Source organism: Peromyscus eremicus, chromosome 3 (assembly GCF_949786415.1).
Source record: "Peromyscus eremicus chromosome 3, PerEre_H2_v1, whole genome shotgun sequence".
Lineage (NCBI taxonomy): Eukaryota > Metazoa > Chordata > Mammalia > Rodentia > Cricetidae > Peromyscus > Peromyscus eremicus.
Genome location: NC_081418.1, coordinates 58,560,159 through 58,587,669, shown reverse-complemented (window position 1 = coordinate 58,587,669; position 27,511 = coordinate 58,560,159). Strand labels below are relative to the sequence as shown.

General features: G+C 50.1%; 1 protein-coding gene and 1 non-coding gene across 4 annotated transcripts; both read right to left on the bottom strand.

Moving 5' to 3' along the window:
• On the bottom strand, positions 1-21,666 carry Krba1 (KRAB-A domain containing 1). Of its 3 annotated transcripts, none has more exons than XM_059257694.1 (17): positions 21,458-21,666; positions 14,154-14,273; positions 13,517-13,666; positions 12,714-12,869; positions 11,494-11,628; positions 10,911-11,084; positions 9,901-10,050; positions 8,952-9,152; positions 8,352-8,525; positions 7,799-7,975; positions 5,776-5,928; positions 5,177-5,329; positions 4,334-4,528; positions 4,103-4,243; positions 3,479-3,598; positions 3,037-3,147; positions 1-1,934 (listed from the first exon to the last, which is right to left on the bottom strand). In XM_059257694.1, the coding sequence occupies exons 1-17, from the start codon at positions 21,657-21,659 to the stop codon at positions 1,123-1,125; spliced, it is 3,324 nt and encodes a 1,107-aa protein (XP_059113677.1). In that variant the 5' UTR covers positions 21,660-21,666; the 3' UTR covers positions 1-1,122. The 3 variants fall into 3 exon arrangements, with proteins under 3 accessions (XP_059113677.1, XP_059113675.1, XP_059113676.1); XM_059257692.1 differs by lacking the exon at positions 21,458-21,666 and adding an exon at positions 14,655-18,641; XM_059257693.1 differs by lacking the exon at positions 21,458-21,666 and adding an exon at positions 14,655-18,641 and having other exon boundaries at positions 12,714-12,866.
• A 3,994-nt stretch (positions 21,667-25,660) lies between these two features.
• Trnac-gca (transfer RNA cysteine (anticodon GCA)) lies at positions 25,661-25,732 on the bottom strand. Its single transcript has one exon. It is a non-coding gene; the product is annotated as a tRNA-Cys (tRNA).
• Positions 25,733-27,511: the final 1,779 nt, after the last annotated feature.

Genomic DNA, 27,511 nt, shown 5'->3' with positions numbered 1-27,511 from the left:
TTTTTGTTTGTTTGTTTGTTTTTAATCTCAACTGTCTGGTTCTTGAATGTGAACTTTCTAGATGACAACACTTTGTCATAATGTCGAAAGGCTGACCATGCTGTGCCCCCTGGCACTTCAGAATGTGACGTTCCTTAGAGTCTTTAGTGAAGATGAGTTCGAATGAGAATGAGTGCCAACCAAAACATCCTGTGTCCTGGCAGGAGGGGCATTTGGAGAAGAGACTCATAGAAGATACCATGAGCATGAAGACAGCCTCCAATGGAACCAGATACCCTCTGCAGAAGCAACCCTGACAAGACCTTGATTTGGGACCCCTGATTTAAGCTGCCCAGACTAAGTCTGTGACACTCTATACACAGCCTGGGAGAGTGGCACATGTGCAGTACTCTCCCCAGGAACCCTGTGGCATTCTGTGCCCAGCCTCACTGCACATGCTCAGCTCTCTTGAGGTGGGTGTGTGTGTGTGTGTGTGTGTGTGTGTGTGTGTGTGTGTGTAAGAGGGAAACGTAAGCTGCCTAGTTCTCACTGTACTGGTGACAATCCAGGCAACCATGCCCGAATGCCGTCCCCTCTGAGCACTCTTCCATCGAAGCCAAATGGCCTTTTCTTAGCAGCTAATATATTTAATTTTAGAATCCATGTGGGTCAGTTCAGCTTAGACCACAGGCCAGGCTCTCCCTAAATGAGATCTGTGAATATTCACTCTAGACAGACAAAGACTGGCCTTTTAGTGTCCTTGAGATCAGGAGCAGGAAATTAAGGTGCCTTCATGGTGCCCTCTGCAGCTGGCTCTGTGCATATGTGGTATGCATGACACCCACCTGGAACCTAGATGGCTCTGCTAAGGAGGAAGAACAACTGGCTGACTGAACCTGAGCCAAGAAAGCCGGAGGTATGGCTGAGGAAAGCCTCTATAGTGGCTCTGTGCAGACATGGGGGCCTGGCACAGCAGAGGCAAAGGGCCAGACTTGCAGCAGTGACCAGAGGGCCGCTGAGCAGGTAAGGAAGATACAACCCCTGGGGAAGCAGGCAGCCTGCGATGGTTTTACCCCAGAGGGTCCTACCAGGCATCCTGGCCACCCAGCATCCTCAGCAAGCCTGAGCAAAGGGACAGTACAGTTAATGGGCCCCCCACCTCGGATCCCTGTGGTCCCCTCCCCAGAGGTCTTTGCTGAGGGCTCCCCCTAGCCGGCTGTTAGGTTCCTTGTGCTGGTTTGGAATGCTGGTTGCTGCCACTCCAGCAGCCTGAGGTTCTGTGTCTGCACTGGTTGCTGGTGAGGCCACAAGGGGGACCAAGGCAGTAGGCACTGAAGGGGAGGGGGAATTCTGGTGGCATCCGGTGTGTTCCAGAAGGGGGTGTGCAGTCAGCACAGTGTGGCCTCCAGGTGCTGAGGAGATCTGCTGGGATGAGCTACCCACGGGCCTGGAAGATTCTCCCAAGGAACCGTCTGGAGGCAGCTGAGGCACCAAACTGCCCTTTCCTCTAGAGAGTCCTGGGCGGTCCCCAGCCTTGCAGCCTTCTGCCTGGGCCCGCAGGATCTTTGGTCTGGGCCTGCTGGGGCCCTTCTGCCTCCAGTAGGGTAGGTGTCTGTGGTCCAGTCTGTTGGCCCAGCGAGGTCTCCGGGGGAGGGTCAACCGCCAGGAAGCCTGGCCTTTTGGTCCAAGGCTCTGTGGGCGCCTTCTCAGCCGGTCCATCTGGGTCCTCATGGTGGCCACTTCCTGAGTCAGGCCTGCCAAGGCTGATGCAAGCTGATCCAGCTTGTCCGTGAGGGCAGTACCAAGGCTGTGCAGCTCCTGCTGCAGGAATCTGCCACAGGGGCATGGTGTCTGGAAAGAAGTAGGTGGCCACTTTGACAAGACAGTTGTGGGAAGGGGAGACTTGCTAGGTGGCTCCGGAGGGTCCCCAGAGAGCAGCTTTCCTTGAGTCCTGGCTGAAACCAGAGAAACAATGGGTAAGAGTACTTAGGTTGTAAGGGCCTTCTCTCTGGCCCCAGAGACCTCCGTAGTGTATTCAGTATCCTGCCCCCATAAGGCCTGGCTTTCAGAGAATTTTAATCTTAGGTTCCTCCCCTCTGACCCCCCAAAACATCTAATTAACTCTTCAGTCCTACATCCCTTGGAGTGGGTCTCACCCAGGCAACGTGGTGCTAGTCAAGGTCCCTGCCATTCTTCACCCACTCACCAGAACGGAAGAGGGGGCTGTGTTTACTAAAGCCCAGTCAAGGCTCTGCCCTTTTCTTCTCAGAACCTTTAGGGCTGCAGACAGGGAAGGACAGGTGATGGCCCAAGTGGCCCAAGGACCCACACCCTGTCTCACTAAGTTCTTGAATTAAAGCAAGGATCTGAAATTGAAGCAGGAGGACCACACGTTCCAAGTGGCCTAGGTTACTTGTCTCCCACAAGACTTTTGAAACCTTATCTCAAGCGAAGACTAACAACTAAACATCACAAAACAAAGTAAGAATGTGGCCTGATGCTTCATCTGAGGGAGGGCAGCCAGGGCTCTTAACAAAACCTTGCACTCTCGGAGGAGTCAAAGCTCACAGGCAAAGAAGGTGCCCAGCACACGCGCGCACGCGCGCGCGTACACACACACACACACACAAGCCAGCAAGGATGGCGGCACAGACCCCTGCATCCTGCAAACCTGTGGTGCTTTCCAAGCACGGCTCCGGGTACAGATGCGTCACCCTGCCTGTTGTCACTGTGGGTCCCTGAACAAGGCGATGGGAAGCCCATGCTTTGTGCAGGACCCCAGCCAGGCCACTCAACAGTGTTGAGGTTCAGTTCCCTCAAACCCGAACTTGGACTCCAGATGCTTCTCAATGCCTCTAAAAGGAGGGCCTGTGGGCTTTTATAAAAACCCTGAAGTAAAGTGAACCACGTACCTGAGTGGCTTCAGTATAAGATTTTCCTACCCATAACCCAAATGATGAACTTGGAGCATGCTTACTTCCTTAGGCTGGGACCTGGGTTCTGATTTTCCCAGAGGCCACTAAAGCGCAGCAAATGCTGGAGAAGCCACCAGCTCACCTGTGGCACTGGGTTGCCCATGTCCAGGCTCCAGGTCACTGGTGTCTTCAGCACCCTTGGGCTCAGGCCTTTCTTCCAGCTGAGAGGCAGGCCATGGGCACCCAGTTGCCTCTGCAGAAAGAGCATCAAGCACTTGGGACAAGGACAGTTCTGGCAGTACCACTCCACATGGGGCTGTCTTCATGGAGCCACACCCCCAATCCCACCCTCCCCCCAATGACAAATGTGCAACTTTTAAACAGTGATTAAATCAGGTGCAAGACGCTGGGAAGCCTAACACTGGTGGGCCGGCCTGCTGGGGCATGTGGGAACCCCTCTGCCATTTCCTGTAAATCCTCAGCAACTTGTAAGGAAATGTGAGTGTGGCTCATCCTGAGTCCTACATAGGTAGTAGCCAAGGCCTAGGAGCAGCAGCTTCCGAAGACAATTCCCTGGCCCCTACCTCCTCGTTCTCCTCCTCCTTTTACTTCAGCGCTGCTGACAGGGCCAGGCTGGCATGTGTGCTCTGCAGCTCCTTCTCTTCTGGGTGACTGGGTCTTGACTCCTGTCCCTTCTGCTCTTCCTGTTAGGAACAAAGTCTGGGTCACAGCTCAGGTGGAGAGTAAAGCGGCTTGTAATACCCGGTGTCATTTCTAGACTTCTGGGCAATTCCAAGAAGTTCTGTTCTCACTGTGTATGATCAGACCCAGCCTCACGCATGTTAGACAAGTGCTTTACCACTGAAAAAGATCACTGTTGATATTTTCTTTGTTAATTGCCAAGTTTTAAAAATGTTACTGGATATTAACTATATGGTGTATATATGTGTATGCATATATATATATGCATGTATGCATGTATTAATGAGCATATATGCAGATAATATATACATATCATTCAGTGGTTTACCCAGATTTCCTTACAGAACACAGCCCTGGGCTCAGCTTCCCTCACAGGATCTAAAGCACAACAAATTATGGGGATGTTTTAAGGAGAGCCAGCAGAATGACAACCAAACCCAGAGAATGAAGTCTGGACCTTTGGACCATGGGGACATGCTGCTGTCATCCAGAGACTCCAGACTTACCTGTACTGAGGCTGCTGCAGTCCCTGGACTCTGTTCTGTCAGGGTCTTCAGCAAGACAGCTATTGTTGTTGACTCCTGGGAATGTTCCAGGGACAGGGCACAGAGGGACAGGACCCTTGCCGGAGGGGAGGTGGTCTTTCTCTGTGTCGTAAGTGAGCTAGCATCAGAGTCCTGACAGGCACCTCGGAGAGCAGCTCACTGCCACCACCACCCCCATGCCAGCAGACTCACTCTGGAGGGGTGGCTGCCAGAAAGCAGGCTCTGGCCTTAGGTCTTCTCCATCAGAGCTGCTGAAGCTGGAGCTGGAGCAGGGGCTGGGACTGGGGTCAGGACCAGTCACGCAGGTGAAACGCAGGGGTCTCACGGGCAAGATCCCCCTCAGAGAGCTCTCCAGGCAGTGTAGAGGGGAGGGCATGGTGGCTGTCTCTAAACAAAGGAGAAAAGAGTTCACTGCCCAGTTCCTGACAGCACAGTTTTGGTGGCCAGGCACTTAGGATGCATCTTTTCCCCGCTCAGCCACAGCCCACTTGGGCTCTGGTGGACCCTGAACAATTTACTTTCTGGTCATAGGTAGAGAGAAACAAACCCAGAGGCTAGCCATGTCCCCAGACAAGTGAGCTGGGGAACTTTCCGGAGTTCCAAGGCCCTAGAAGCTCCTGGTCAGGTTCCAGTTAGGTCCTGAGTCTTGCATGCGAGGCAGCCCTTCCCATTGGGTAGACTGCAACCCACAACTTAGCAGACCCTCTACCCAGCACTATGCAAGAGTTTAGTGAGGACCACTGGTGAGCGAAGTCATCCTTCCACCCCCTGGAGACTAGAATGGTCCTGCTGGAGCTGCCTGTAGTCAACAGTGTGTACAGGGTGCCCTTCCATCCCAGCAGCGTCTCCACTTCAGACACCCCAAGGAAAGCAAACATCCCGTTCTTTCTTAGTCCACTCTGTTGGGTCCACGTCTATATTCCGTGCAAGGGCAGGAAAGTAGGGAAGGAACAGAAAAACAGAGGAGGGAAGGCTATCGCCTTGGCAAAAACTAACTAGAGGGAAACTCTGGTGTAAACACAGAAGGCGGCTCACCATCTTTTGGCCATTGCCACGGTCCTGGCCTGGCAGTCACTTGGTGGCAGGTGGGGGGGCAGGTCTGTGGACTGCCTAGACGTAGACTCCTGCTGGGCACCTCTCCCCGACCCTGTCCAAGGTGGGGTGGCTCACAGGCCTCGCCCCTCGGTCCTGTTTTAATGAGAAGAGTTCTGACAGCCCTACGAGACCTCATACTACCACAGAATGGCTTTCAGCACACAAGCTTCAGGTCACTATAGCAGCCCAAACCCCTGGGGCCTCTCTACTCCCAACCCACGCAACACGGAATCCCAGGAGGTGAACAACTCAGTGTCCAGACAAGGGACGACACAGTCACAACAGAGACACCGGTCAGCAAAGCTCTGGCTCAGTGGAGCAGCAGACAGTGGTGCTGGGCCTCCACGTCCTGGACTCTGACTGTGAGTCTGCACGAGTCGGGGAGAGACTAGGCCAGCTGACTTTCTGCCCCCAGCCTCTGCCCAGAGCATCCTCTCAGCTCAGCTGAGATCTGGCCCGAGGGCCGCTACCCTGCTGCCAAAGCCACAGTGCAGGAGGGATTGCTCTTCCCCCAGCTATCTAGAAACGCCATTTGTTACCTTCTGTGTCTGCAGTCCAGGTCCTGGGCTCTGTTCTCTTCGACCCCCTGTCTGCAGCCACGGAGCAAGGCCAGGCAGCCTGTGGCCTGGGAATAGGGATCTCTCTTAGACAGTTCTCCAGGCCTTGGAGTGGAGAGTGTCCTGGTAGATATCCTGTAGTCAAACATGAACAGTCTTGGATGGGTAGCCAGTGCTCTGTGAATCCCTGGAGCCGTCTCTTCTGCCCTGATTAGGGCAGAGGAAGGAGGCACAGAATACAGGATGTGTCCAGGTAGCTCAGGGCCCCAGATGAAGACCTGGCTCCAAGCACTTGTCAGCCTTGGCCTGGGGTAGCCCTGCTCAGGCTGCCCTGGAAGAAGCCTACATAGAAGTCTGCCTTGGGGGCTGGAATGAGATAGTCTAGTCACAGGCGTCTAGTTTAGCACAAGAGCTGTCACCATGTCAAGGAGTGATGCTGCTGCCTGCTTAGTGTGCAGGACACCCTAACAACCAGTGTGTCTTCTTTTACCCTTCCAAGGAGGGCAATGATGCAGGCCTTCTTGCCTCTCAGTATCACATCTGGGCACAGGAGGTCTAATTCTCGATAGGTTTCAGATACATTTCAAAGCTAGTACTCCTACTGACAGAGTCTTGTGCAAATAACAGGAACTAGACGGTGTAAAATTCTAGAGGGATAAGGTAAGCAGACAGTACTAGTCATGAGGCCACGAGGCACCTGCTGTCTACTCTGGAAGCAGGCAGAGATTATAAGCAAGAGACGACCACGTGGGGTTGGTATAGCATAGCATAGCATAGCACAGCACGGAAGTACAAACCACATCAGCAAAGGTGCTTGGCACCAAACACACTTGAGTTTGAGCTCCAGAACATATACGGTGTTGGAAAATTGAGAACTGACTCTTGCAAGTTGTCCTCTGACCACATGTATGCCATGGTACACATGGAAGGGCAATGAAAACTGAGGGGCACTTGAGTTCTATATTGGGGGGGTGTTTCCTCAGTAGGATTCAGAAAAGAGAAAGCAGGCTCTATAATGAAAGCATTCTCCCAAATGCTACAAGAGTAACTCCAACATGCAGCAAAATGTCACTTAGCTCTTCTATGTGCCAGACAAGAGCAAAGTAAGCCATCCTGCCCCCAATTAGGCAGTGTTTGGCAAGACCGACAGAATCTCAGATCAGGGTAAGAGCAGGGTACACATGAATGTGCGACTTGCCCAGCGTCTGGCTCTGTCTGTGCCTCCTGCTGTCTGTGCCTGTATTCAGCTCTGCTGCTTTAACAACGGGCAACAGCACTCGAAGCCCAGCTTTACACTGACTCTGCTGTACACTGAGAGCCATATAAATCAGGAACTTGGTGGGTGTGGGCTTAGGGACTCTGAGAAAATCACTGTTGACAGTCATCCATGGTACCTGAAGAACATCAGGTAAACTCGTTTAACTCATCAGGGTAAACTAGAATGAGTCACTCTGGGCTGCTGGTGCCACGCCACTGAGGCAGATGTCAATTTATGTTGCCAGGCCTTTAACAATGGACGTGGCCAGGGCATAGTTGGGCAGATGCACTGGGTATCCACCCACAGGACAAGACAGACATGATGGTTCCAAGAGAAAAGTCAAAGGGGGATGCTGAGAGAGCTCCAGAAGACCCCAAAGTCTCCAAGAGTGACTTCCTTTGGCAGGGCCCAGGGAGGCACAGATTAGGGAGTACAGTTCTGTAGGTGGTTTTCTAAGATCCGCACTGTCCCCTCAGCTGGAGGTCATTTAGTACTACAGACACTTCTTTTTGTCTGCAACAGGGAAGGGTTTAGCGTAAAGGAGATTAAGGACACATTGCCAGCCATTGTCCTATCCTTTCTGAGCCAAGCTACTCCAACAGACCCCTCTCACTTCCCAAGACAAGTCCTGGGTGTGTTTCTGCTTTGGTACACCCAGTTCTTCTGGCACTGAGGCAGAGATAATAGTGGACAAGGACCAATGTATTCCTTCCCAGAGGACTCCAACCTCAGGCTGGACCAGCTCACCTTTCCCAAGCCGTTGCCCCTGACTGCTCCTGGGGCTCCTGAAATCCAGATCCCCATCACTGCTGCTGGCTGAGGAGAAGCTGGTAGGGGTACCCTGGGAGCCAGAGGACTGAATCCCAGGTCCCTCTCTCATGCAGCCCCGCAAGCTCAGAGGCAGAAGTGGCTCTCTCGAAGCATCTGCAGAGAGAAGTATAATTGGGTCAAGGCAGAGCATGCTGGAGAAGTCCTTGAGCCTTAGAGTATATGGCACCTGAAGACCCAGCCCAGGGAGCCCCTTCCCCTTCCAGGGTTTCTTTCCCAAGGCACTGATGAAAAGTCTACCCCCCCTCCCCCATACGGTCTTGGGAATAAGAAGACCTCAGAGGAGGGAAGTGGGTGGGGAAAATGTGGCCCTCACCAAACCTGGATAGCTATTTGGGGGAAGGCATGAAGCAGGGGTTAGGAAAGAAGGGCACATGCTCGAGGAGGAGGAGGCCCAGAGAGGATGAGCAGATGGTCCTCAGCACCTTCCCACTGTATGCACAGGAATAGCTGTCAGCCTGGGCCCCAGTACCTGCACTCTGAGATCCTTGTGGCTGTAGCTCAAGTCTCTGAGAACCAGCATCTCCTGGCTGGGGACTTCTGGACCATGAGGTGGCTAGCGGCTGAAGAGGTGATGACCCGCCTGGAGGAATGCCCTTCAGACAGGCCTCCAGAGCTTCTAGGGGTGAGCTTGAGGCCCTGCCGGCTGGACAAGAGAGGCCACCTTGTCATCTCCTCTTGCTGGGCTCTGGCCTGCTTGTCAGACCCCAGCTTGGCCTTTGGCTGGCTGGGTGGCCCACAGCCTGACTTCTACAGCAGGCTCCAGCGATCTGCTAAGCAGGAGATCCTCCAATGAGGAACTTTGAATGCATTTTCTGCTTCTACAGAAGGAATGAAGCTGTCCCCAGCTCTGAGGAGAAGGGTGAGATAGCCACATGCATGCCGTGGCCAGCTTCCACAGCCACAACCTCACTGCAAAAAGAAGGTCCTGAAACCAGAGGGTGCATGAGCATGGGCCTGGACTGAGAACATGAATTAAGATGGAACAGCTTGGGAGGAGAGGCAGGGGAAAGGCTCCTTGGCCGAAAGAGAAGCAGGTACTTCCCTGTGGGCTTTGGAACCCAGAACTTACCGAGAGTCATGGGGCCCCAGCGGGGCACACGGACCTCTCTGCTATCTCCAGTGAAATAGGGACCGTGGCCTTGCCTGCTAAGCTGGCAAGATGTTGGCACTGGGGGACTCTGGACCCAGCCATCTTCTACCTTCACCACGGCAAGCATACTTCCAGCTCCTTGACTACGGCGGAGAGGAGGAGTCTGGGGGCATCTCATCCCTGTGGGAAAGGTGAGTGCTGGGAAGCCCTGGTTACAGGCTTAGACTCAACCTAAGTCCTAAGAGCTCCACTTTATAGGGTTCGGAGGGACTTCCAAGGTCCCTCTGCCTACACAGCAGTCACTAGCTCTGGATATGATCACCTCTCAATGCCAAGCACAGATCCAAATAACATCTCTACCACCTTTGGGGTGCTCAGGAGCTTTCTAAGGGATGTTAAAGTGAACCCCTCCCTGGTCAGCAACAAATTAGAACTTGCTCCTCATGCTTCAGGCCTATTCAGCCCCACCCTCTCAAGGTTGTGCTCTCGGGAACACAAGCTTATTGATGAGCTGACAAATATCCCTGGTGCAAACACGCATGCTGGGAAACCCATCCTCCAGCCATACCCGCTGCCTGAACACAGGACGGCAGCAATCCCCAGTCACAATTACGGTCTACTGTGCTACACCTCCTGCCTTCTGTTCCATTTCCCTCTCCCACCCCAATATCCTTTCTAGAAAGTTGTTCTAGCTCTTTTACCTCCTATAACAAGAGCCAGTTTGGAAAATTATGAAGCTGACTAAGGGTCTCCCACATGCTCTGCTCTTGTACAGAGTGATGAGGTCCAGCACGGGGTTGTCGGACCAACATGCTGACACAGGACATCAATTTTGTTGTGAAGGGTCACACACAGCTGTACTCAGAGCAGGGAAACCAAAGACATTACATCTAGCTCCCCCACCACTAATCTAGCGAATGGCCTTTACCTCCAGAATTCCTTTTCCCTGGATCTTCCTGCAGCTGCAGGTCCCCTGCTCCTGAGGGGCTGGGACGCCTGTCTGGGGCTTCTGGGATCTCCTTCAGACAGTTCAGCAGGCCCTGAAGGGGACAATCCCCGGATATTGCCTCTGTCTTCACTAAGGGAAAAGACATATGTTTCACTTAAGTTCAGCGACCTCAGTCTTCTGACAGACAGACAAGGACTGTCCTGGGGTGCAGTTTGAGCAGCACAGGGTCAGAAACCAGGACCTGTAAACCTTCCAGGTGGGCAGCACCTACACACAGCTGTCACTCGGGGTGCAAATCGAAGAGGGTGGGCTGGCAATTTCTGAGTTCTGAGTACAACTTAGCTTCAAGGTTGACATACACATGGAATGTTCATACCCATGAGAGGAATTCTGTAGTTAAGTTCACCCAACCCAGAGGATGGAGCAGCTCTCCTCTACAGATGCAAGACCAAAGATCAAAGGCTGCCTTTTGAGGGGCAACCTCAGGCAGACTTCAGTGTCCACTGACACCTCATTCATGTCAACAGAAAGTGACATTTGAGCCCTAAAGTACTCCTCAGAGTCCCACATTAGAAGGAGCAGAGAGAGGGGGCTGGAGAGATGGCTCAGTGGTTAAGAGCACTGACTGCTCTTCCAGAGGTCCTGAGTTCAATTCCCAGCAACCACATGGTGGCTCACAACCATCCGTGATGAGATCTGGTGCCCTCTTCTGGCCTGCAGGCATACATGCAGACAGAACACTGTATACATAATAAATAAATAAATCTTAAAAAAAAAAAGAACAGTGAGGAGAACGGGACAAAGTCTGCTGCTGCTATCCTTGAAAGCCACTGGGCTTCAGACAGCTGACCCCAGGGACACAGGAGCACCCAAAGTGGTCATCTCATGGGAGATGGCATGGAACACAGCAAGAGCTATGAATGGCAATTTGAACTTTCCAGGGACTGTGGAGACTTTGGCCTGAGCAGGCCAGGTGCCCAGGGACTCACCCGGGCAGGGCAGGCTCCCTGGCTCCACCTCAGCTCTGCTCTGCTTCAGCACACTCAGGCCAGGCAGAGAAGCTGGCAAGTCTGCGGCTGTCCCACGGTGCTGCGGCCCGGGCACAAGGATTTCCTTCAGACAGTTGATGAGGCCTTGCAAGGGACTGTTCTCAGGAGAGGTTCCTACGCACATACAAGGCAGCTAAGTCAGTGTAGTCCCGACAGGCAGCACGAGACCCTCAGCTAACCCCACCATCTCTGGGCAGCTGGGCATCACCCATACATACACACAAAGCTTATCTTACAGCTGTGGTTCTCAACCTGTGGGCCATGACCCCTTCAGGGGCACATATCGGATATTTACATTATGATTTATAACAATAGCAAAATTATAATTATGAAGTAGCAATGAAATAACTTCATGGCTGGGGGTCACCATAACGTGAGGCACTGTATTAAAGGGTCACAGCACTAGGAAGGTTGAGAACCGCTGTCATACAGGGTTGTCATGAAGTGCAGATGAGAGTGACATGACCTTCTCTGACCCTACTCAGCTCTGGACCGCTCGGCCCCAGGAAAGCCAGCCTTTCACCTGTTCCTATGCCGCCTCTATCTTGTCTTAGGTGGCTCTTGCTCTGGTCCAGGCTTCGAGTGGAATGAATGGAAGTCTCTCCCGAGGCTCCTAAGCTTTCCTTCTCTATGGAGAGTGGCTTATCAGTAGCTCCTACTGCAAAACACAAAGAAAGTCATGTTAGGGGGGACTTAGACTCTGGGATCACCCCAGATCTGCTCCCCAAGAGGACAGACCACTCTAACTCCCCAACCCTCTGAGAGTCACCCACACCCTAAAAATTAGCCTCGTGCTGGGGCTGTCTTTGGAGGACTTGTTCCAGGAGGGCTGGAGGCTATATCCTGTTTCCTTCTGGTTTAGCTGTAAATACCAGGACTCGTTCATGCTGGATGTTTCCAGACCCTTTCCCTGACCCCAGTCTCTGAATCTGGCCCAGCTAAGGAAGCCTATAGCCACAACACAGCTCAGGCTTATACTCATGCTTTTTCTTCCTTTTTAGTGTGTGTGTGTGTGTGTGTGTGTGTGTGTGTGTGTGTGTGTGTGTGTGGTTGTTGTTGGTTTTTTTTTGATTGCTTCGTTTTGTTTTCCCTTAGAGACAGTTTTTCTCTGTGTAGCCCACCATTTCCTGGAAGTACTCATGCTTCTTATGTGGGCTTGTAAGACAGATGGCACATGGAACCATAGGCTAATTGGAGTACATTTTTGGGGAGTGTCCATTTTAATCTTTATTTCTTTAAATATTCTAAATTAAAACACCAAACAGGGCTGGAGAGATGGCTCAGCCATTAAAGGCTAGGCTCACAACAAAAAATAAAAAACCAACACATTCAGATAAGTACAGTTTCGAAGTATTGTAGAAGACAAACTGAGACCCCCGAGAACTTCAGAGGCCGGCACAGCTTCCCTGCTGCCAGCCCTGCCGAAGCAGCTGAGACTCAAACCAGGGCACAGAGGTGAGTGATCTGCCTGGCTTGCACATGAGGAACTGCCCAGAGCTCTGTGTGTGTGTATCCAGTCCTCAGTGATGAACACAGGGACAGGCCATCTGGAACTGAGCATCAAATCACCTGGTCTGCAGACCAGAGGCCAAGTGTGTTCTCATTATTCAGAGATCTTTGTTTCCAGTCACCTACAGAGGAAGCTGAGCCAGAGAAAGTGAAGAGGGTATGGGTTCCAAGACCGAGTCTAGGGGTAGGCCTTGACAATGCGGGGTGTCCCTGTGCACATTGGGTCAGACTCACTGGTAGGCAGGGGGCTTTCTTGTGCCCAGTCTCCAGGAGGGCCACTGGAAGATGAGCTGCCTGTGGGTGTGGTGGCCAGGCTGGGGTGGCTTGCAGGGCTCTCCGGAAGAGAACTAAGCAGGCCTCGGGGAGGGTAAGTTTCCACAGCCCCAGCTACTGTTGGGAGATGGAGAAGACGCCAGCTGGTAAGTTGTCCTCACATTACCACAGTCAGTGCTTTCCCTGTCCTGTGCCACTAACAACAACCAGGAGCCAGTGGCCTACTCAGTGTCATTGCTGAGCTCCGAAACTTGAAGATTTATGTCTCAGCCATGTCCCGATAAAGCACAGAGCAGTGAGTACAAAGCCACATCCCACCCAGTCAGTGCCACTCTATACCTCTGCTCCCTTCCTCTGTCACCCAACACTAACTGCAGAGGGCTGCAGAAGGTAGGGGACATGTTCTAGGGGGACCAGGGGGAGAGGGGAAGAACAGACAGTTTGCGAGGCAGAAAGAGAAAGGCTGGCAGTAGGATCTAGGACCCACTGGCTATCTGGACAAAACTCAGCTTCTCTCCTGTTCCCCATCTGCTTAACAGGGACAAACACACTGCTCACCACCATGCAAAGTACAAGGCAGCAGGGGGGATCACCAGGTGGCTGGACATAGAAACACCGAGAGAAGGCATGAACTGTTCCCACCCCCACTAGGTCCCAAAAGCTCAGAGGATGAGCACAGAGAGAGGTCAAGAGCTGAGCCGGAAGGAACTACGCACAGCCCTGTGCACTGTACTGAGGTCACTCATGCAGCTTGTGTGACTTACCCTCAGGGCTCGCTCGCTCCCCATCCAGACTGGTGCTCCCACTCTCGGAGTAGTCCTCAGTGCCCTTCACTTCTCCAAACAAGAACTCCGGAATCTCCTTCACCAGCTGCACTAAGGCGGTGAGGTGTAGGCTCTGCTGGGGCTGCCCTCCTGTGGAGAGGTGTGTGAGCCTGTGCTCGGTCACCCAGCTCTCCAGGGAACCCTCTCAATCCAGATGGAGCAGTGAAAGGGAGCACATGGCTCAGAGAGAGGGTTCTGCGCTGTTACCCAGCAGTTCCTCTTGTCTCCTTTCCACTGAGAGCAATATTGAAGGGTCCTGCGGCTCCATCTGGCCGTCTCCCTTCCCTCACTTACTCCGGGCCCCATGTGCCACCTCTACTGTCTAAACAGCAGGCTTCTCTGGGTAGGGGTGAGTGGGGCCCAAGGCAGAGGTTCTCCCCGATGTGACCTCAGGTCTTATTCTGAGCATTTCTCCATGGACTAGACTACATGCAACGAGCCTCCCCCAGAGGAAGAGCGGCAAGCCTCAAGGAGGCCTGGACTGAAATAGCTGAAGTCAGTGTCACTGGAGGGGCAGAACCCAGGGGCTGAGACCATGACTAGGAGGAAGTGCTCCAAGTCCACTGGGAGGACCTACCCTGGGAACCGCGCTCCAGTGGGGGTTCCTGTCCCTTATCGAGGTGGCCCTCTCCTGCGGTGGCTCCTCCAGGCTCTGTGGGTGACAGGAAAGCAGAGAGAGGAAGCAGCTCAGAGGTCCCTGGGGAAAGAAGGAGCAGTTACTCTGGGAACAGAGTGGCTTTTACCCTCCCGCGGTCATGTGATGGCCCAGATGCCTGCTTATCTACGTAAGGCTTTCCACTCATGTTTGTGTGGTCACCAAATCCAAAAGACCAGACACCCCTAAAGCTTACACACCCCCACTCTGGCTCACAGAAATGAGCAAAGGAAAGTGAGGCCCTGGCAGCCTCAGGCTCTGAGCACTCCCCTCAAACTACTCAATTCACAGATGAGGAGGCCAAGGCCTGGAGGAGCCTGGGGTCTCACGGAGACTCCAGGCCCTGGGCACAGACCCTGGCCTCCTTTACTGCTCCCCTCTTCTGTCCCTGCAACCCGCACTCTGGAGGCCTCAGGACCTCACCCACAGACACCAACGTCTCGTAGTTTTCCCGCATCACGTCTCTGTAGAACTCCCGCTGCCCCTCCTGCAGGAGGCGCCACTCCTCTTCAGAGAACCGCACGGCCAAGTCCTTGAAGCTGATGGGCACCTGTGGGCACAGTCTCCGGGGGGGTTGGCTGCATCCCTGCCAACATGGCCCACCCAAACTGTCCCTTAGCTCAGGGAGCCACATGCATCTCCTGGTAAACACCAGGAGCGGGCAGTGCAGACATGGGTGGGATCTGGCCTGAGTGCAGCGGGTACTGGGACAGTGCCTGGGTGCCCAGGAAGGTGTGCCACCAGCAACATTTTGGAAACAAGGTCACCACAGGTGTAACTAGGAAAGACGAAACTCTGTCCCTTAGTACCCAGGCAGCCCTATCTGCTGTGTCGGCTACTAAGTGACTGTCTGAGACCTGGGACTCCAGCACCGTGGCACTGAGAGGGGGACATCAAGTTACTAAGAAAACCAGCTCATTACCAAGGTCTACTACTCTTTTCCCCAAATCCTTGGGGTCAGATGTATTTTGAATATTTGATTTTGAATGTTCTCATGTACATAATGAATTATTTTAGAGATGGCCCTCAAATCTAAACAAGAAATTCATTTATATTTTGTTCTTTATACACCTAGGTGAAGGTAACTTTTACAGGGTTTTTAGTATGCCTGCATTCTGACTGCAAATGATCACAGGAGCTCAGATGTGGACTTCTCTACACAGGGCATCACGGTGCTCCAAAGTTTTGCCTTTTGGAGCATTTTCCACCTTAGATTTCTAGACCAGAATTAATCAACCTGCATAGCAAAGAAAAATCCCACTTACTGCTCTTCAGCAGGAATGACATAATTTATATCAGAAATTAAACACCCCCAAACAGCAGGGGGAGGGCAGCAACAAAACCTCACAAAGCCCTGAAGGTCTGAAGGAGATCAACCCCTTTCCACCTGCCAGGCAGGCAGCAGGTGAGCCAGGTACTCCAGGCCTGACCTGTGCTCAGGGCCCCTGATCTGCAGACTCCGATCTGGTCCAGGTTCCACTGCTGGGCAGAACTCAACTTCACTCTTCCTGTCCCACCTGCCTGCAAGGCTTCAACTCGCCACAAACCCTAGTCCAGCTGTGGTCAGTTCCACTGTGAAAAGCTGTGACACTCATCACCAGGCGCATGCAGCAGAAGCATGCAGTGGGAGGTGATGGCCACGGAGTCCTTCTAGGGGCCCCATCTAGAGGCCTCATCTCACCATGCTCCCTACCCGCCCCCCACTATTGCCACTTAGCATTGAAAGCCTGTAATATAGTCTTTAGGAACTCAAGAAACCCAGGAACCCCGGAGCTTTAGGAAACAGTTCTTCACATCCACACTCCACACCTGTACCTGCTAGGCTCACCTCCTATACCTTATGGCTTTGTAAGATGAACACAATACCTCTTAGTTTCATTAAAAGTCATCATTCAGTAGACTTTAAAACAGCCATGAAAACTGAGACAACGATAGACATCTGATAGGCATGAACTTAGATTATGGCAGAAATTAACCATGCAAGTGACACAAACAGAATGTAAATATGGAAAGAATCCATCTAAGTTAGAAACAAGTATGATCTGTAAGAAGGAATTGTAAAGAAAATGGGGACACTTCTAATAAAGCAGAGGAGAGTCAACTGCCTATTTCATGCATTTAAGTCAGTGACTTTAGAAACTGTCTCTGCTACTCACTGGCAGCCTTACCACCCACTCCCTGCCATCTCTCTGCTGCCATTCTTGACAGCTGACAGCTACCACTGTGCATACACTAGGCTCATACTCCTAGAGCCCTGCCAGGAACACCTCAGATACTCCACAAACCTCTAGCAGGGAGCCATTTTGCATTTCTTATTGGCCTCCTAGACATAAAATGTGGACAATCTTAGGTTCTGTACTAAGGAGCCAACGGGGCAGGTCTGCCACTGCTGCCCTTCAAAATGCCTAGCACCAGGTAGACCCAGGCAGGCACCTGGGAATGTGCATCTCAAAAGGGTTTCTACCTAACCAATTACAGGTTAATTGGTTAACACAGTGACTAATCTGTGCAATACAGCTTGTGCTGAACACACATCTCCTTTTGAGGTGTCTGCCACTGGGGCAGGTGCCAGCAGAAGGTCTGAGTGACCTGTTCTCAGCAACAATCCTGGGTGTAGTGTCTCTGGCAAGCTTCCCCCAGTGGGTATTCCACACGGGTCATTCACCATTATGCTGGGGGAGCTCAGTGCTTCTTGGTGCCTGCACTGGAGGCCTCCTGGAAGGTGCCCTCAAGTTTCCTCTAACCTGGTTCCATGCGCCTTTGCTATCTGCTGAGTTTGTCAGATGTTTTCCCACACACAGCTGTGAGTCTAACTACCTGCTGAGCCTGAATCCTCATGGGCATCTCTAAGTCTCAGATGCTCTTGGAGATGCCACCATAGGACCCCATTACACCTGGCCACCTTACAATCCGTGCCCCACCCCCCATGTATTCAACCCATCACTTCCTAGTCTTGCCTTTGGCATCTCTGCTACAGCTGTGTCCTCTGGTCCTTTCTGGGGCTGCCCCTCTTCCACCTCTCTCTCTGGTATCCTATCAGCCAATGCCTGGGAGCCATGGGGGCTGGCTGGTAGAGCGGGAAGAAGCTGCTGAGTCCTCATGTGTGAGCTACAGACCCCCAGGTCTGTGACAACAGGCTCAGGGTACAAATGGGCATAAACATGCCTCCTACAGACCAAATATACATGTTTTGCTTACACATTTTAATTACTGTTTAAACATGTTCAGATGCTGCTGTCCTTTAAAGATCATGCAAATTATGACATAGTAACATCTACCACCCAGGTGCACTAAGCAGACAACCACGGAGGATCAGGGAAGTTTCACCATCAAGAAGGGGTCCGAGAGCCAAAAGAATGGAAGTTCCTGTTTATGATCCAACCTTCTCACTGTGACTGCTAAGGGAACAGGAATGATCAGTCATCGGAAAGAATGACCAAGTCATGGCAACAGAGAGGTATGACCCAATGGGGCCTGCCAACCTGAAAGCTGGAACCTGGTCAGCTGTTACAGACCCTGCCGGAGGGAAGGGTGCTCCCACAGAATAGCAGTCCAGCAAAAGGGAAGGACTCTTATGGGTCCCTGGCCTTAGCCACATGACGTGTATACTCTGGCCTACACTGCAGAACTCTTCCTAAATAGCAGTGTGGCTCAGGCTACCAGAGTGCCATGCTGCCAGCTGTCAAGCTTGTCCAGCACCTCTGTGCTTAGGAGACAGATCTCCATTAGCCCTTGGCTTCCCATGCAGGGTCCATTCTAAGCACAAGAGTGACTGGGCCATGCATAGATTAAGACCATTATCTCGGGGAGTCATTTCTGATGAAAGGATGGGTTCAGCCCTCTTCTTTCTCTGTTTACTCATGCTCTTCTGCCCCTCTGCCTTGCACGGTGGGATGACAGTGCTACTGGCTGAATGTGAAGCACCCTAGCCCCGCCCACACAAGCTCATGTTTTAAAAGCTTCTTCCCTGCCTGCTGAACTATTTTAGGTTATAGAAACTCTAGAGAGTGGACCTAGTACGTCACTGGAGGTGGGTCCTTTGGGGATGTAGTACTCCTGGTTCCTTCCTGTCACACCCCCTATCTCCCAATCATCAAGACCTGGAGAACACACGTGTTACTGCCGAGATGGTCTGCCCAACTACATGGGTCAAATGACCGTGACTGAACTCTCCGAAAGCATGAGCCAATCAACCCAGCCTCCATTAGGTGTTTCTGTAAGTGTTTGGTCTGAGCAACCAACAAAGCAGCCAACCCACACACCAAGGCAACCACTGCCAGATGCTGCTTCCTTGCCAGACACTGGTCCCTTGATTTTGCATTTCTCAGCAGCCAGAACCATGAAAGAAAAAAAAAAAATCTGTTTTGTAGCTGTTGTTTGCTTTTTAAGAGAGGGTCTCATTATTTCAGCTCTGGCTGTCCTGGAACATATTGTGCAGGCCAGGCTGGCTTTAAACTTAGAGATTCGGCTGTCTCTGCCTCCCGAGTGCTGGGATTAAAGGCGTGCACCACTACCACCTGGCTCCATGTTAAGTATTTTAATATAGAAATACAAAGAAGCCGGGCGGTGGTGGCGCACACCTTTAATCCCAGCACTTGGGAGGCAGAGCCAGGCGGATCTCTGTGAGTTCGAGGCCAGCCTGGACTACCAAGTGAGTCCCAGGAAAGGCGCAAAGCTACACAGAGAAACCCTATCTCGAAAAACCAAAAAAAAACAAAAAAAAAAAAAAAAGAAATACAAAGAAGACAGGTGGCCAGATATTCCACAGCTGTATCTTCATGCATTTTCAGTTTGTCAGCTCCATTTTTCACTGGTTTACTCTCTATTCGTGTCTGTTTCTACTACTGTAACAGAACACCTGAGAGGAGGTGAGTTATAAAGACAATAGATTGATTTCTTACAGTTGCAGATTCTGGGAAGTCCAAAGTGAAGGGGCCATGCTGGTTGCGGGCCTCCTTGCTACATCATATAATCCATGACAGTGTGATGGGGGACATCACATGGTGAACAAAGCAAGCAAGCAAGCAAGCCAGAAAGGCCTTTAAACAAGGCTACTCCCTCAATAGCCCATTAATAACAAGTCCAGTGATTTCCCCACAAAGCGTGAACATGACACTGGGAATTAAGTTTCTAACAGGCAAAATGTGGAGGCTATTGTCAAACTCCAGCATTCTTGTTCATTTAGTGGTAAGTTGGTCCTCTTGAGAGCCATAACTATCTAAGGTACCCTGAATGACAACATATTAGTTAGGAGACTTCAGCGAAACAGCTGGCCCATCTGAGCCTTAGCAAACTCATCTGTAATAGTGGATCATGTCCTGGTTCATAGGGATAGTACACAGACAAAATGAATAGGTAAAATGTCTAGAATAAACACTGGAGTACATAAAGTGCTAGACTAGTCTGCCTAATATCCATTTACAGAGTGTGACTTGCCACCTCAGGCTCTTCTAAACACCACTCCTGACTTGGGTGGGGGGTGATGTGAGGCTCTTTATCTCAAGGCTAAATATATCTGGCTCCTTTAGGCCTTTGTGTGTGCTATTTTCCAGACCTCTCTCCATCCTAGCCTCAAAAGGAAATCTTCACTGACAATGTTTTTTTTATAAAATGTGAATGAGAACTTGCTGTGACTCCCGATGCTCCCTTCAGAGGTTTCCCAAACAGAAGAAATGGAAGTGGAGATGTTGGTCAGATGGTAAGGTGTTTGCCTAGCATGTTCTGGGACTGACCCCCAGTGCTACCACAAACCAGATATAGTGGCACATGCCTATAATTCCAGGTGGTTGTAGGAGGATCAAAAGTTCAAGGTCATATTCAGCCACATGAAACCCTGTCTCCAAAATAAGTAAATAGATAGATAATAAATAAATAAAAATAAAAAGTGAAGAAAGAGTGAAAAGTGTGTGTGAGGGAGTGGGAAGAGGAGGGGAAGAGAGAGAGGGCATGGGGAGATTGACTCAGGAAGACAGCTACCACTGGCCTGCCATCTGGGCTGCTGCCCCCATTCATCAGAAGAAAAGCTTCTGGAGCTAACTAGGACCACGGTGGATGACCAACCTCCTTCTCATGGCTGCCATGATGGACCTCCTAAAAACTGCTTTTACGTGTCTGTCTCTGTAAGAAACTGCAGTTTCAGCACTCACGGGATGGGTCTGTCTATTGCAGTCTTTGTCAGCCTAGCCCCACTGCCCCAGCATGGCCCAGGCTACCAGGTCAGATCCTGTACCACCTGCAAACTGTGCACACACCCCTGTGATTCTTGGAGTCAAACTGAACACAAAGATTGCAGGCCTTCCCGATCCCTTTCCATCAGACTGTCACCTTCTTGCATTCCCACAGACCATGCCTGACCATCTTCTCCACGCAGCTACACAGTATGAGGCTACATCCTTCCTTGAACATCAGGTCTGAGAGATCCGCGGTCCAACTCCCTCTGGATTGAGAACGAGAAACCCAAATATGCAGTCTCCAGGATGGGGTCAGTGAGCATTTCTGTGGAGGAATGTGCTTGGGTTGCCTGTCGGCTAAAGCTACAAAGGACACTCCAGGGCCAGGTAACATCCCATTTACCTTACGTACTGTTTCTCCCAAGATACTTGTGGGGTACTAGTGATATCTAGCCACACGCTGTTCTAAACACCCCAACACAGCTGCCGAAGTCTGGCCAAAGCTCATGGGCAACAAAATTGGACATCTGACTCTGGGTGTCTACCCAGAAGGCAGTGCAGCAACTGCTCTGGCATCTTCACAGCCTACGACCCTGCCCAAACTGTGCCTAGGCCACAACAGCAGATAGGGCTCTTCTTCCAGCTCTGGGATTGACACATTTTACCAGCATAACTTGGATCTGTTTTCTTTCTCCCCACTTTCTTGGCCCCATTCCCCGGGATTCCGCATCTTAACAAAAGTAAATGTCAGATTTAGTTACCCCTCAAGTACCGCTCAGGCCTCGATCGTGCACACCCTCTCATGATATCTTGTACTGAAAAGCCCAAGGAATGAGCTCTCCAGGTAGAAAAGAAAGCTCCAGGTCCGTGTTCCTGGGGGAAGGGGAGAACCCTAGACTTCTGGCCAGGGAATCCTGGGCATCTGGCCGGTCTGGCTGGGCTCACCCAAGCTCAAAGTCGGCGGTGACGGCTCCTTTCAGGCCCGTCGCCCAGGGGGCCGCGTTGCACCGAGAAGCCCGGTCGAGGCGTCCGTCGGTCCGCAACGGCTCGCCTTACCTGGAGCGCCATGGCGGAACTCAGCTTCGCGACTCCCCGGCCCACCCAGCTTCCGGCGCGGCTCCGGCAGGAGGCTGCACTGAGACCCTCGAGACCCTCGAGGACAGCGGCCCAGCTCCGCACGACAGGAGGCGGGGCCGGGGGCCGTGCCGTGCGGGGAGCCGCAGTGTTGGCTCGCCTGGGTCAGCCCCGCGCCTCGCATCGCGGGAGGGGGTGGTCCCGCTTCCGCCCGCAGCCCCCGGCCTCACAGCGAGAACAACGCAGGCGCAGACTACACTTCCCAGAGGGCTCCGTGGCTGGGACGTGGCTCCAGGGGGGTGTGGCGGGGGCTCGCTTTATTGCTCCGCCCCTCGCACCTCCAGCTCTTCAGGTTCAGGGACCGCTTGGAGGCCGCCACGTCCTGTCAGGCTTGCGGCTGCGCATGCTCAGGTGCAAACAACCGTTCACCCAAACAACCATCCATCCACTTGTGCGATCCTTCTAGCATCTGGCGCTTTCTGAGCGCGTCCTGGGCAGGTGCCAGGTGGGGATGCGTGGATAAGAGGCGACCGGTTTCTCTCATAGGCTGCAGTCACGCAAACCCAACCCTGAGTGGCTGAAGGGCCAGGGCACGAGGGGTTCATAGCCACACTGACCTGCGTCATTATATTTTGTGTGACTATTTGCTGGTTTCGCCTGCTGGTGGTGGCAGCCCCAGTAGTTCCTGACAAATAGTAGGCTTAAATACATGTGTGATGTATGGACTAAGTGCGGGCCCCACCAACCCTGGATGCGTTTGCTCTGCTGTCTGTGAGGTGCAGGCGCAGGCCTCAGGCTGAGCACTGTGAGGCCCATTTTCCTTCCTGCAGGAGCTCCCGCACATTATATTGGAAAAACTCAAGACAGGAGAAGGTTGTGGAGCTTCAACTGCTCTTTGAAACAGGTGCTTGGAGCCACAGCAGGAGCAGAGGTCACCCTGCCCTGGACCCTGCTCCCCCAAATGCCTGCAGCCACCCCAGTGTAGTTCCTCTTTAGTGACTCTGGCCTACATGAGCTCCACTGGCTTTGTATCCCCACACGCCAGAACACAGGATGCGGCCTTGGATGGAACAAGGGAGCAGACACCACTAGCCGTTACTGCTCAGCACAGCTGAAGGAATTTCCTCCTTCATACTCTAAGGACAGGACTGGAACATGGAAAAGGCAAACTGAAAAGTTCAGTCTCATCTCCAGTAGCATCTCAGGGTAAGTCCTAGGCCCAAAGCCAGGGACCCATGATCCCTAAGCCTTAAAATCCTCTCAAATTAAAACCTTTAAAAAAAAAAAAGAAAGGTACGATTTCCAGCATGTAAAGTCCTCCTCCTGTCTGGGCTTAGTGCAGCATTTGTAGATTCTGGGCCATCTGTCACTAAGAACAGCCTAGCAATAGCAAACTTTCTGAATGGCCACTTGTTAAAGTTACAGAAAAAACTGCTACCCACCCGTTACCCTTTGGACTGTTCTTGCCTCTACTCCAGCCCTATATCTCTATGTTAAAAATTTTACTCCAGATGACAGGGGTTGTAGTCTGGGGTATGCTACTATGACAAACCAGGATTAATTCAGGGAGGCAAGAGAAGGCAAAGGTGTTTTTTTTGGCTAAAATGACCAAGGTTGCAGAGCAGTTTTGAAATGCTAGTTCTTGGCTGTAAGGATCAATAAGGATCAATGGAGTGTTGTTATTCCAGTTCGGAACAGGCACTTACTGAGTGGGTGTCCTTGGCAGAAGTACTTTTCCCTACAAGGTTGCTGTGGCCTTTGAGTAAGGTTGTGGTCTTGGCCGTCTTTTGTGACCATTGTTGTTATCAGCAAATATATGTGAGGAAACCCCCACCCTCCTCATCGCCGTGGCTTCCTGACTTCGTTCTGTCAGCAGTTGACATAAGTGATTCTGTCAGTTTCACGTAAGTGGCTCTAGTTTGATCTCAACAATTCCGCATGAGCTCTGCATGTAGATAAGGGATGCAGTAGCAATGGAATGCATTTGAAGCCTCAGTAATTCAGATCGGTTGTTCGGTAAATCGGTGTTCAGGGGCTTAGCTTTCTGCATATTTGGCATTTGGTTCCTGGCCGTCCACCGAGTTGGCTTTTGGTGGACTAAGCCAGCTGTCTTGCTCACACGAAACAGCTAGCTTCAGTCAGTGGTAAACTGCTGTCCATTTCCCCGTATGAAAAATGGCTGGAATTGAAAATAGTTTCTGATTTACATTATGATTTTTTTTTTCCATCCATGAGGTAACCTAGAAAGACTTCTGAATCTCCCATGATGAGGTTCTTATAGAAGTTATGAGTTTTTAAATTTTGTCCTATATTCAGAGACTGTGATGTTGACTGTAATGGGTGTATCCAAAATTTTGACATTGTAATAAAGTTCACCACACAATGGAGTTACAAAAAATTGTAAAAAAAAAAATCTGCTAAGGTTTTAAGTAGGCTTATTATTTTGTGTTGAGTTTCATCCATAGCTATTGTGGGTCAGGGGTTGTACATACCTGCTAGGATTTTCTGAGACTTATTTTGTGGCAAGAAACATTTAAATGTTTGGTATTTCCTTCAGAAGAGTGTTCATATTCTAATATGGGTGGTAACGATCTAGTTAGAGATTAAACCAAGCATATTGATTGTGTTATTTATGCCTTTTATATATTACCATCTATTTGTCTTTTGAACTGTTGATTATTGAGCTGTGATAAAAATCTCAAGAATATGTGTTTGTCTATTTCTCCCTTTATGTATTTGGTGGCCTGTGCATAGAAATTTAGCATTGTAGTATTTTCCCAGAGAATTGTTCATTTTAATTTTGATAAGTAACACTATTTCTAACAATACATTTTGTCTATGATCTGTTTTATCTGATATTGTGATTGCTAGGTGTGCTGCTTTGAATAATAATGACCCTCATATATTTGAATATGTGGTCCCCAGTTGGTGGACCATTTAGGAAAGATTAGAAGCTGTGACTTTGTTGGAGGAGATCTGACACTGGGAGTGGGCCTTGAGGTTTCAAAAGACTCCTATCTGTCGTGTGTCTCTCTGTTGTGGGATATTTGTATGCTGTGTGAAGGTGTATTGCTGTGATTGGTGTAATTAAAAAGCTGAATGGGCAATAGCTAGGCAGGAGGTGTAAGTGGGATTTCCAGGGAGAGAGAGGAAGAAGAGGAGGAACCTAGGCATGCAGGAGATGCCAGGAGACACGGAGAGGAAAGAGGAGGTACAAGATGGGAGAGAGGTCACGCCATGTGATAGAACGTAGATTAATATAAATGAGTTAATTTAAGTTATAAGAGCTAGTTAGGAACAGGACCAAGCTATAGGCCGAGCTTTCATAATTAATAAAACGTCTTCCATGTCATTATTTGGGAGCTGGCTGGAGGGACAGAAAAAGACTTGTTACCTCTCTGCTTCAAGGTTGTGTGTGGATCAATAGTGAGTTCTGGGCTATTTCTTCACTTTGCCATCATGGACTTTAACCCTGTAAAAGGTTAGAGTAGTCAAATTAAATGTAAGCCAAATTAAATGTTTTCTGTTATGTTATCTTGGCCATGCTGTTTTACTGCAGCAATAGAAAAGTAGCTAAGACGCTGTATTTGTCTTTTCTTCATTCTCTGGATACCTCAGATAGGTCAAGCCCCTGAGGCTATGCAAGGATAGTTTGGTCCCCAGAACCCACATGACAAAGCTGGGCGTGGTGGCATGTGCTGTGATACCAGCTCTGGGAAGATGAAGGCAGACTGATCCCTGGGGCTCACTAACTAGCCAGCCTCGCCTACTTGGTGAGTTCTAGGCCAGAAAGAGCTAAAAAGGGAATGACACCTGAGAAACAATATCTGAGTTGTCCTATGGCATATATATATATATATATATATATATATATATATATATATATATATATATCCTTGCCCAATACACACACACACACACACACACACACACACACACACACACACACACTTTATAAGGAAAAAATTTAATTAAATTTGGTAAGTGAAATAAAAAGCTTGAGGTGGAGGAACTTGCAGTTCTGGGCCTGTGGTACTCAATGGCACAGTTTTAAATCACTCCGAAATTTCTCTGAGATTTTAGGAAGCTGAGTATCCTAAGATTTAGGATTAGAATAAAGAATGAATTTGCAGCACTTGACCTTAGTAACTAAAAAAAAAAAAATAAGAAGAATAATAGAATAGCAGGGGGCACCTGGATTTGAACCAGGGACCTCTTGATCTGCAGTCAAATGCTCTACCCCTGAGCTATACCCCCTGATGATGACTGAGGTCTAAGTAGTGCCTTATACCTGTGTAACCATGCTCAACATGTCTATAAAATGTTGCTGTGGGTATTCATTCAACTGTGGCTCCTAGAAGCCACCAAGCTTGCCTCACTACAAATTTACCTCTATGATATAAAACAAGCAATGGTTTCTTCCACCAAATGTTTTCTTGATGCACCTGATTTCATAAAACTAACACTACTAGGTGTAAAGAGTTGGATAGGCTGAGACACAACAATGGTGAGAGCCTCCAGCACACCACTATCTTTGAAAGACAGATCATCCAGACCAGAAAAAGGAAGAGAGGGCTCCAGCGGCACAGCATCAAACCCCCGTGCACATGGAGTTGCAGCACTTGTCATGCCCAATATTTCAGAAAGAAACGGCGTCTTACACTGCTGAAGAATAAAGCTGTCTTTAAAATGGTGCCTTCTCTGAGTCTGTGATTCACCCGCTCCAGACAAGTGGTTCCTCTCTTCATCTCACAAGCTGACAAGCTCTATTTCTGAACCAACCCAAACTGGGACACCAGATTACAGAAGAATCACATACCATTAAAACAGATGAGAAAGCCTTTGGAAAGAATGAATACATGTTCATGGTTTCAAAATGGTTTTGGTTGATTAGGACAAGCATTTTACCTCTTTAGTGTGCTCTGAGGAATCTCTCTGAACATAAAATAAATTCTACTAGTGGTGGGGTGTTGAAAGTTTTCCACTGAAACTCAAAACAAGATAAAAATATTCATTGTAACTACATCTGATCTTTGATAAATGAGGGTCTTAGCTAGGGAGGAAGGAGTTTGATAAAAAATAAACAAAATATATAGTTTTAAGGGGAGAACACCGGTTTTTTTGAAGATGAAATGATTACAGTATGGATGAGAAAGTTGCAGACCACCACATATATAAGGCCAAATTAGTATATATCCTTTATTTTTGGCTGACAATCAAGAGTGAGCTAGAGTCTCAGCCTCTTGGTGCCAAAGCTCAGTGGTGCAGCATTTTGAAAGGTAAAGCCCACAATTACATCCATCTTAGAGCTGCAGTCAGAGTTACTGCAACATTTGTTTTGGCAGAACACAGCCGTTATTTCAGACACAACATGACAATTAATTTTGACTTATATCCTTTTCAGTTACTTTAGCTTATGTTTGTTTTATAAACATTATTTTAGCTAATACATCTGGACCATGATCAGGATCTTGGAAATCCCAAATGTGTTGCCAAGGCAGACTTGGATGTTAGGGGTGTAGAGAGCTGAAAAGTGTCTAAGCAGACACAAAATGGAGTCAGGACGTGATTGTGTTACCTTAGTCATTTCAATATGATTGTATATGTGGAACTTAAAAAGGTGCCAAAGGCACACCAGTTAGGATTATTAGCTGTTCAGCAATGTTTCTGGATTTAAAATTGAAATTATTAGATCAGTGATTATATTGCAGTGTACCAGCAAGAAACTGGAAAAGGGGGAAATTCCATTTAGAATAACATAAAATGTCAACCTTCTGTATTAGTTAATTTCCTTATTGTTGTGAAAAATACTTGGCAAATACAACTCAAGGAAGGATTATTTTGTCTCGCAGTTTTAAAAGGATGCAGTCGATCATGGTGAGGAAGGCTTGGTGGCAGAAGCATAAATGGCCGGTCAAGTTACTTCTGCAGTCAGGAAACAGATGGAGACGGATGCTGGTGCTCAGCTCCCTTTCTCCTTTTGATTTAGTCCAGGACTCCAGCCCGTGGGTTAGTGCACCCTGCCTTCAGGCTGGG

Excerpts from the sequence above, each read along its gene's own strand:
- Krba1 (XM_059257692.1), bottom strand. The coding sequence starts at position 14,865 with ATGTGGCTCCCTGAGCTAAGGGACAGTTTGGGTGGGCCATGTTGGCAG. Across the intron at positions 12,870-13,516 it reads GGAGCGAGCGAGCCCTGAGG|TAGCTGGGGCTGTGGAAACT; the intron begins GTAAGTCACACA and ends ATCTCCCAACAG. Across the intron at positions 5,929-7,798 it reads GGGGCAACGGCTTGGGAAAG|GATATCTACCAGGACACTCT; the intron begins GTGAGCTGGTCC and ends GTTTGACTACAG.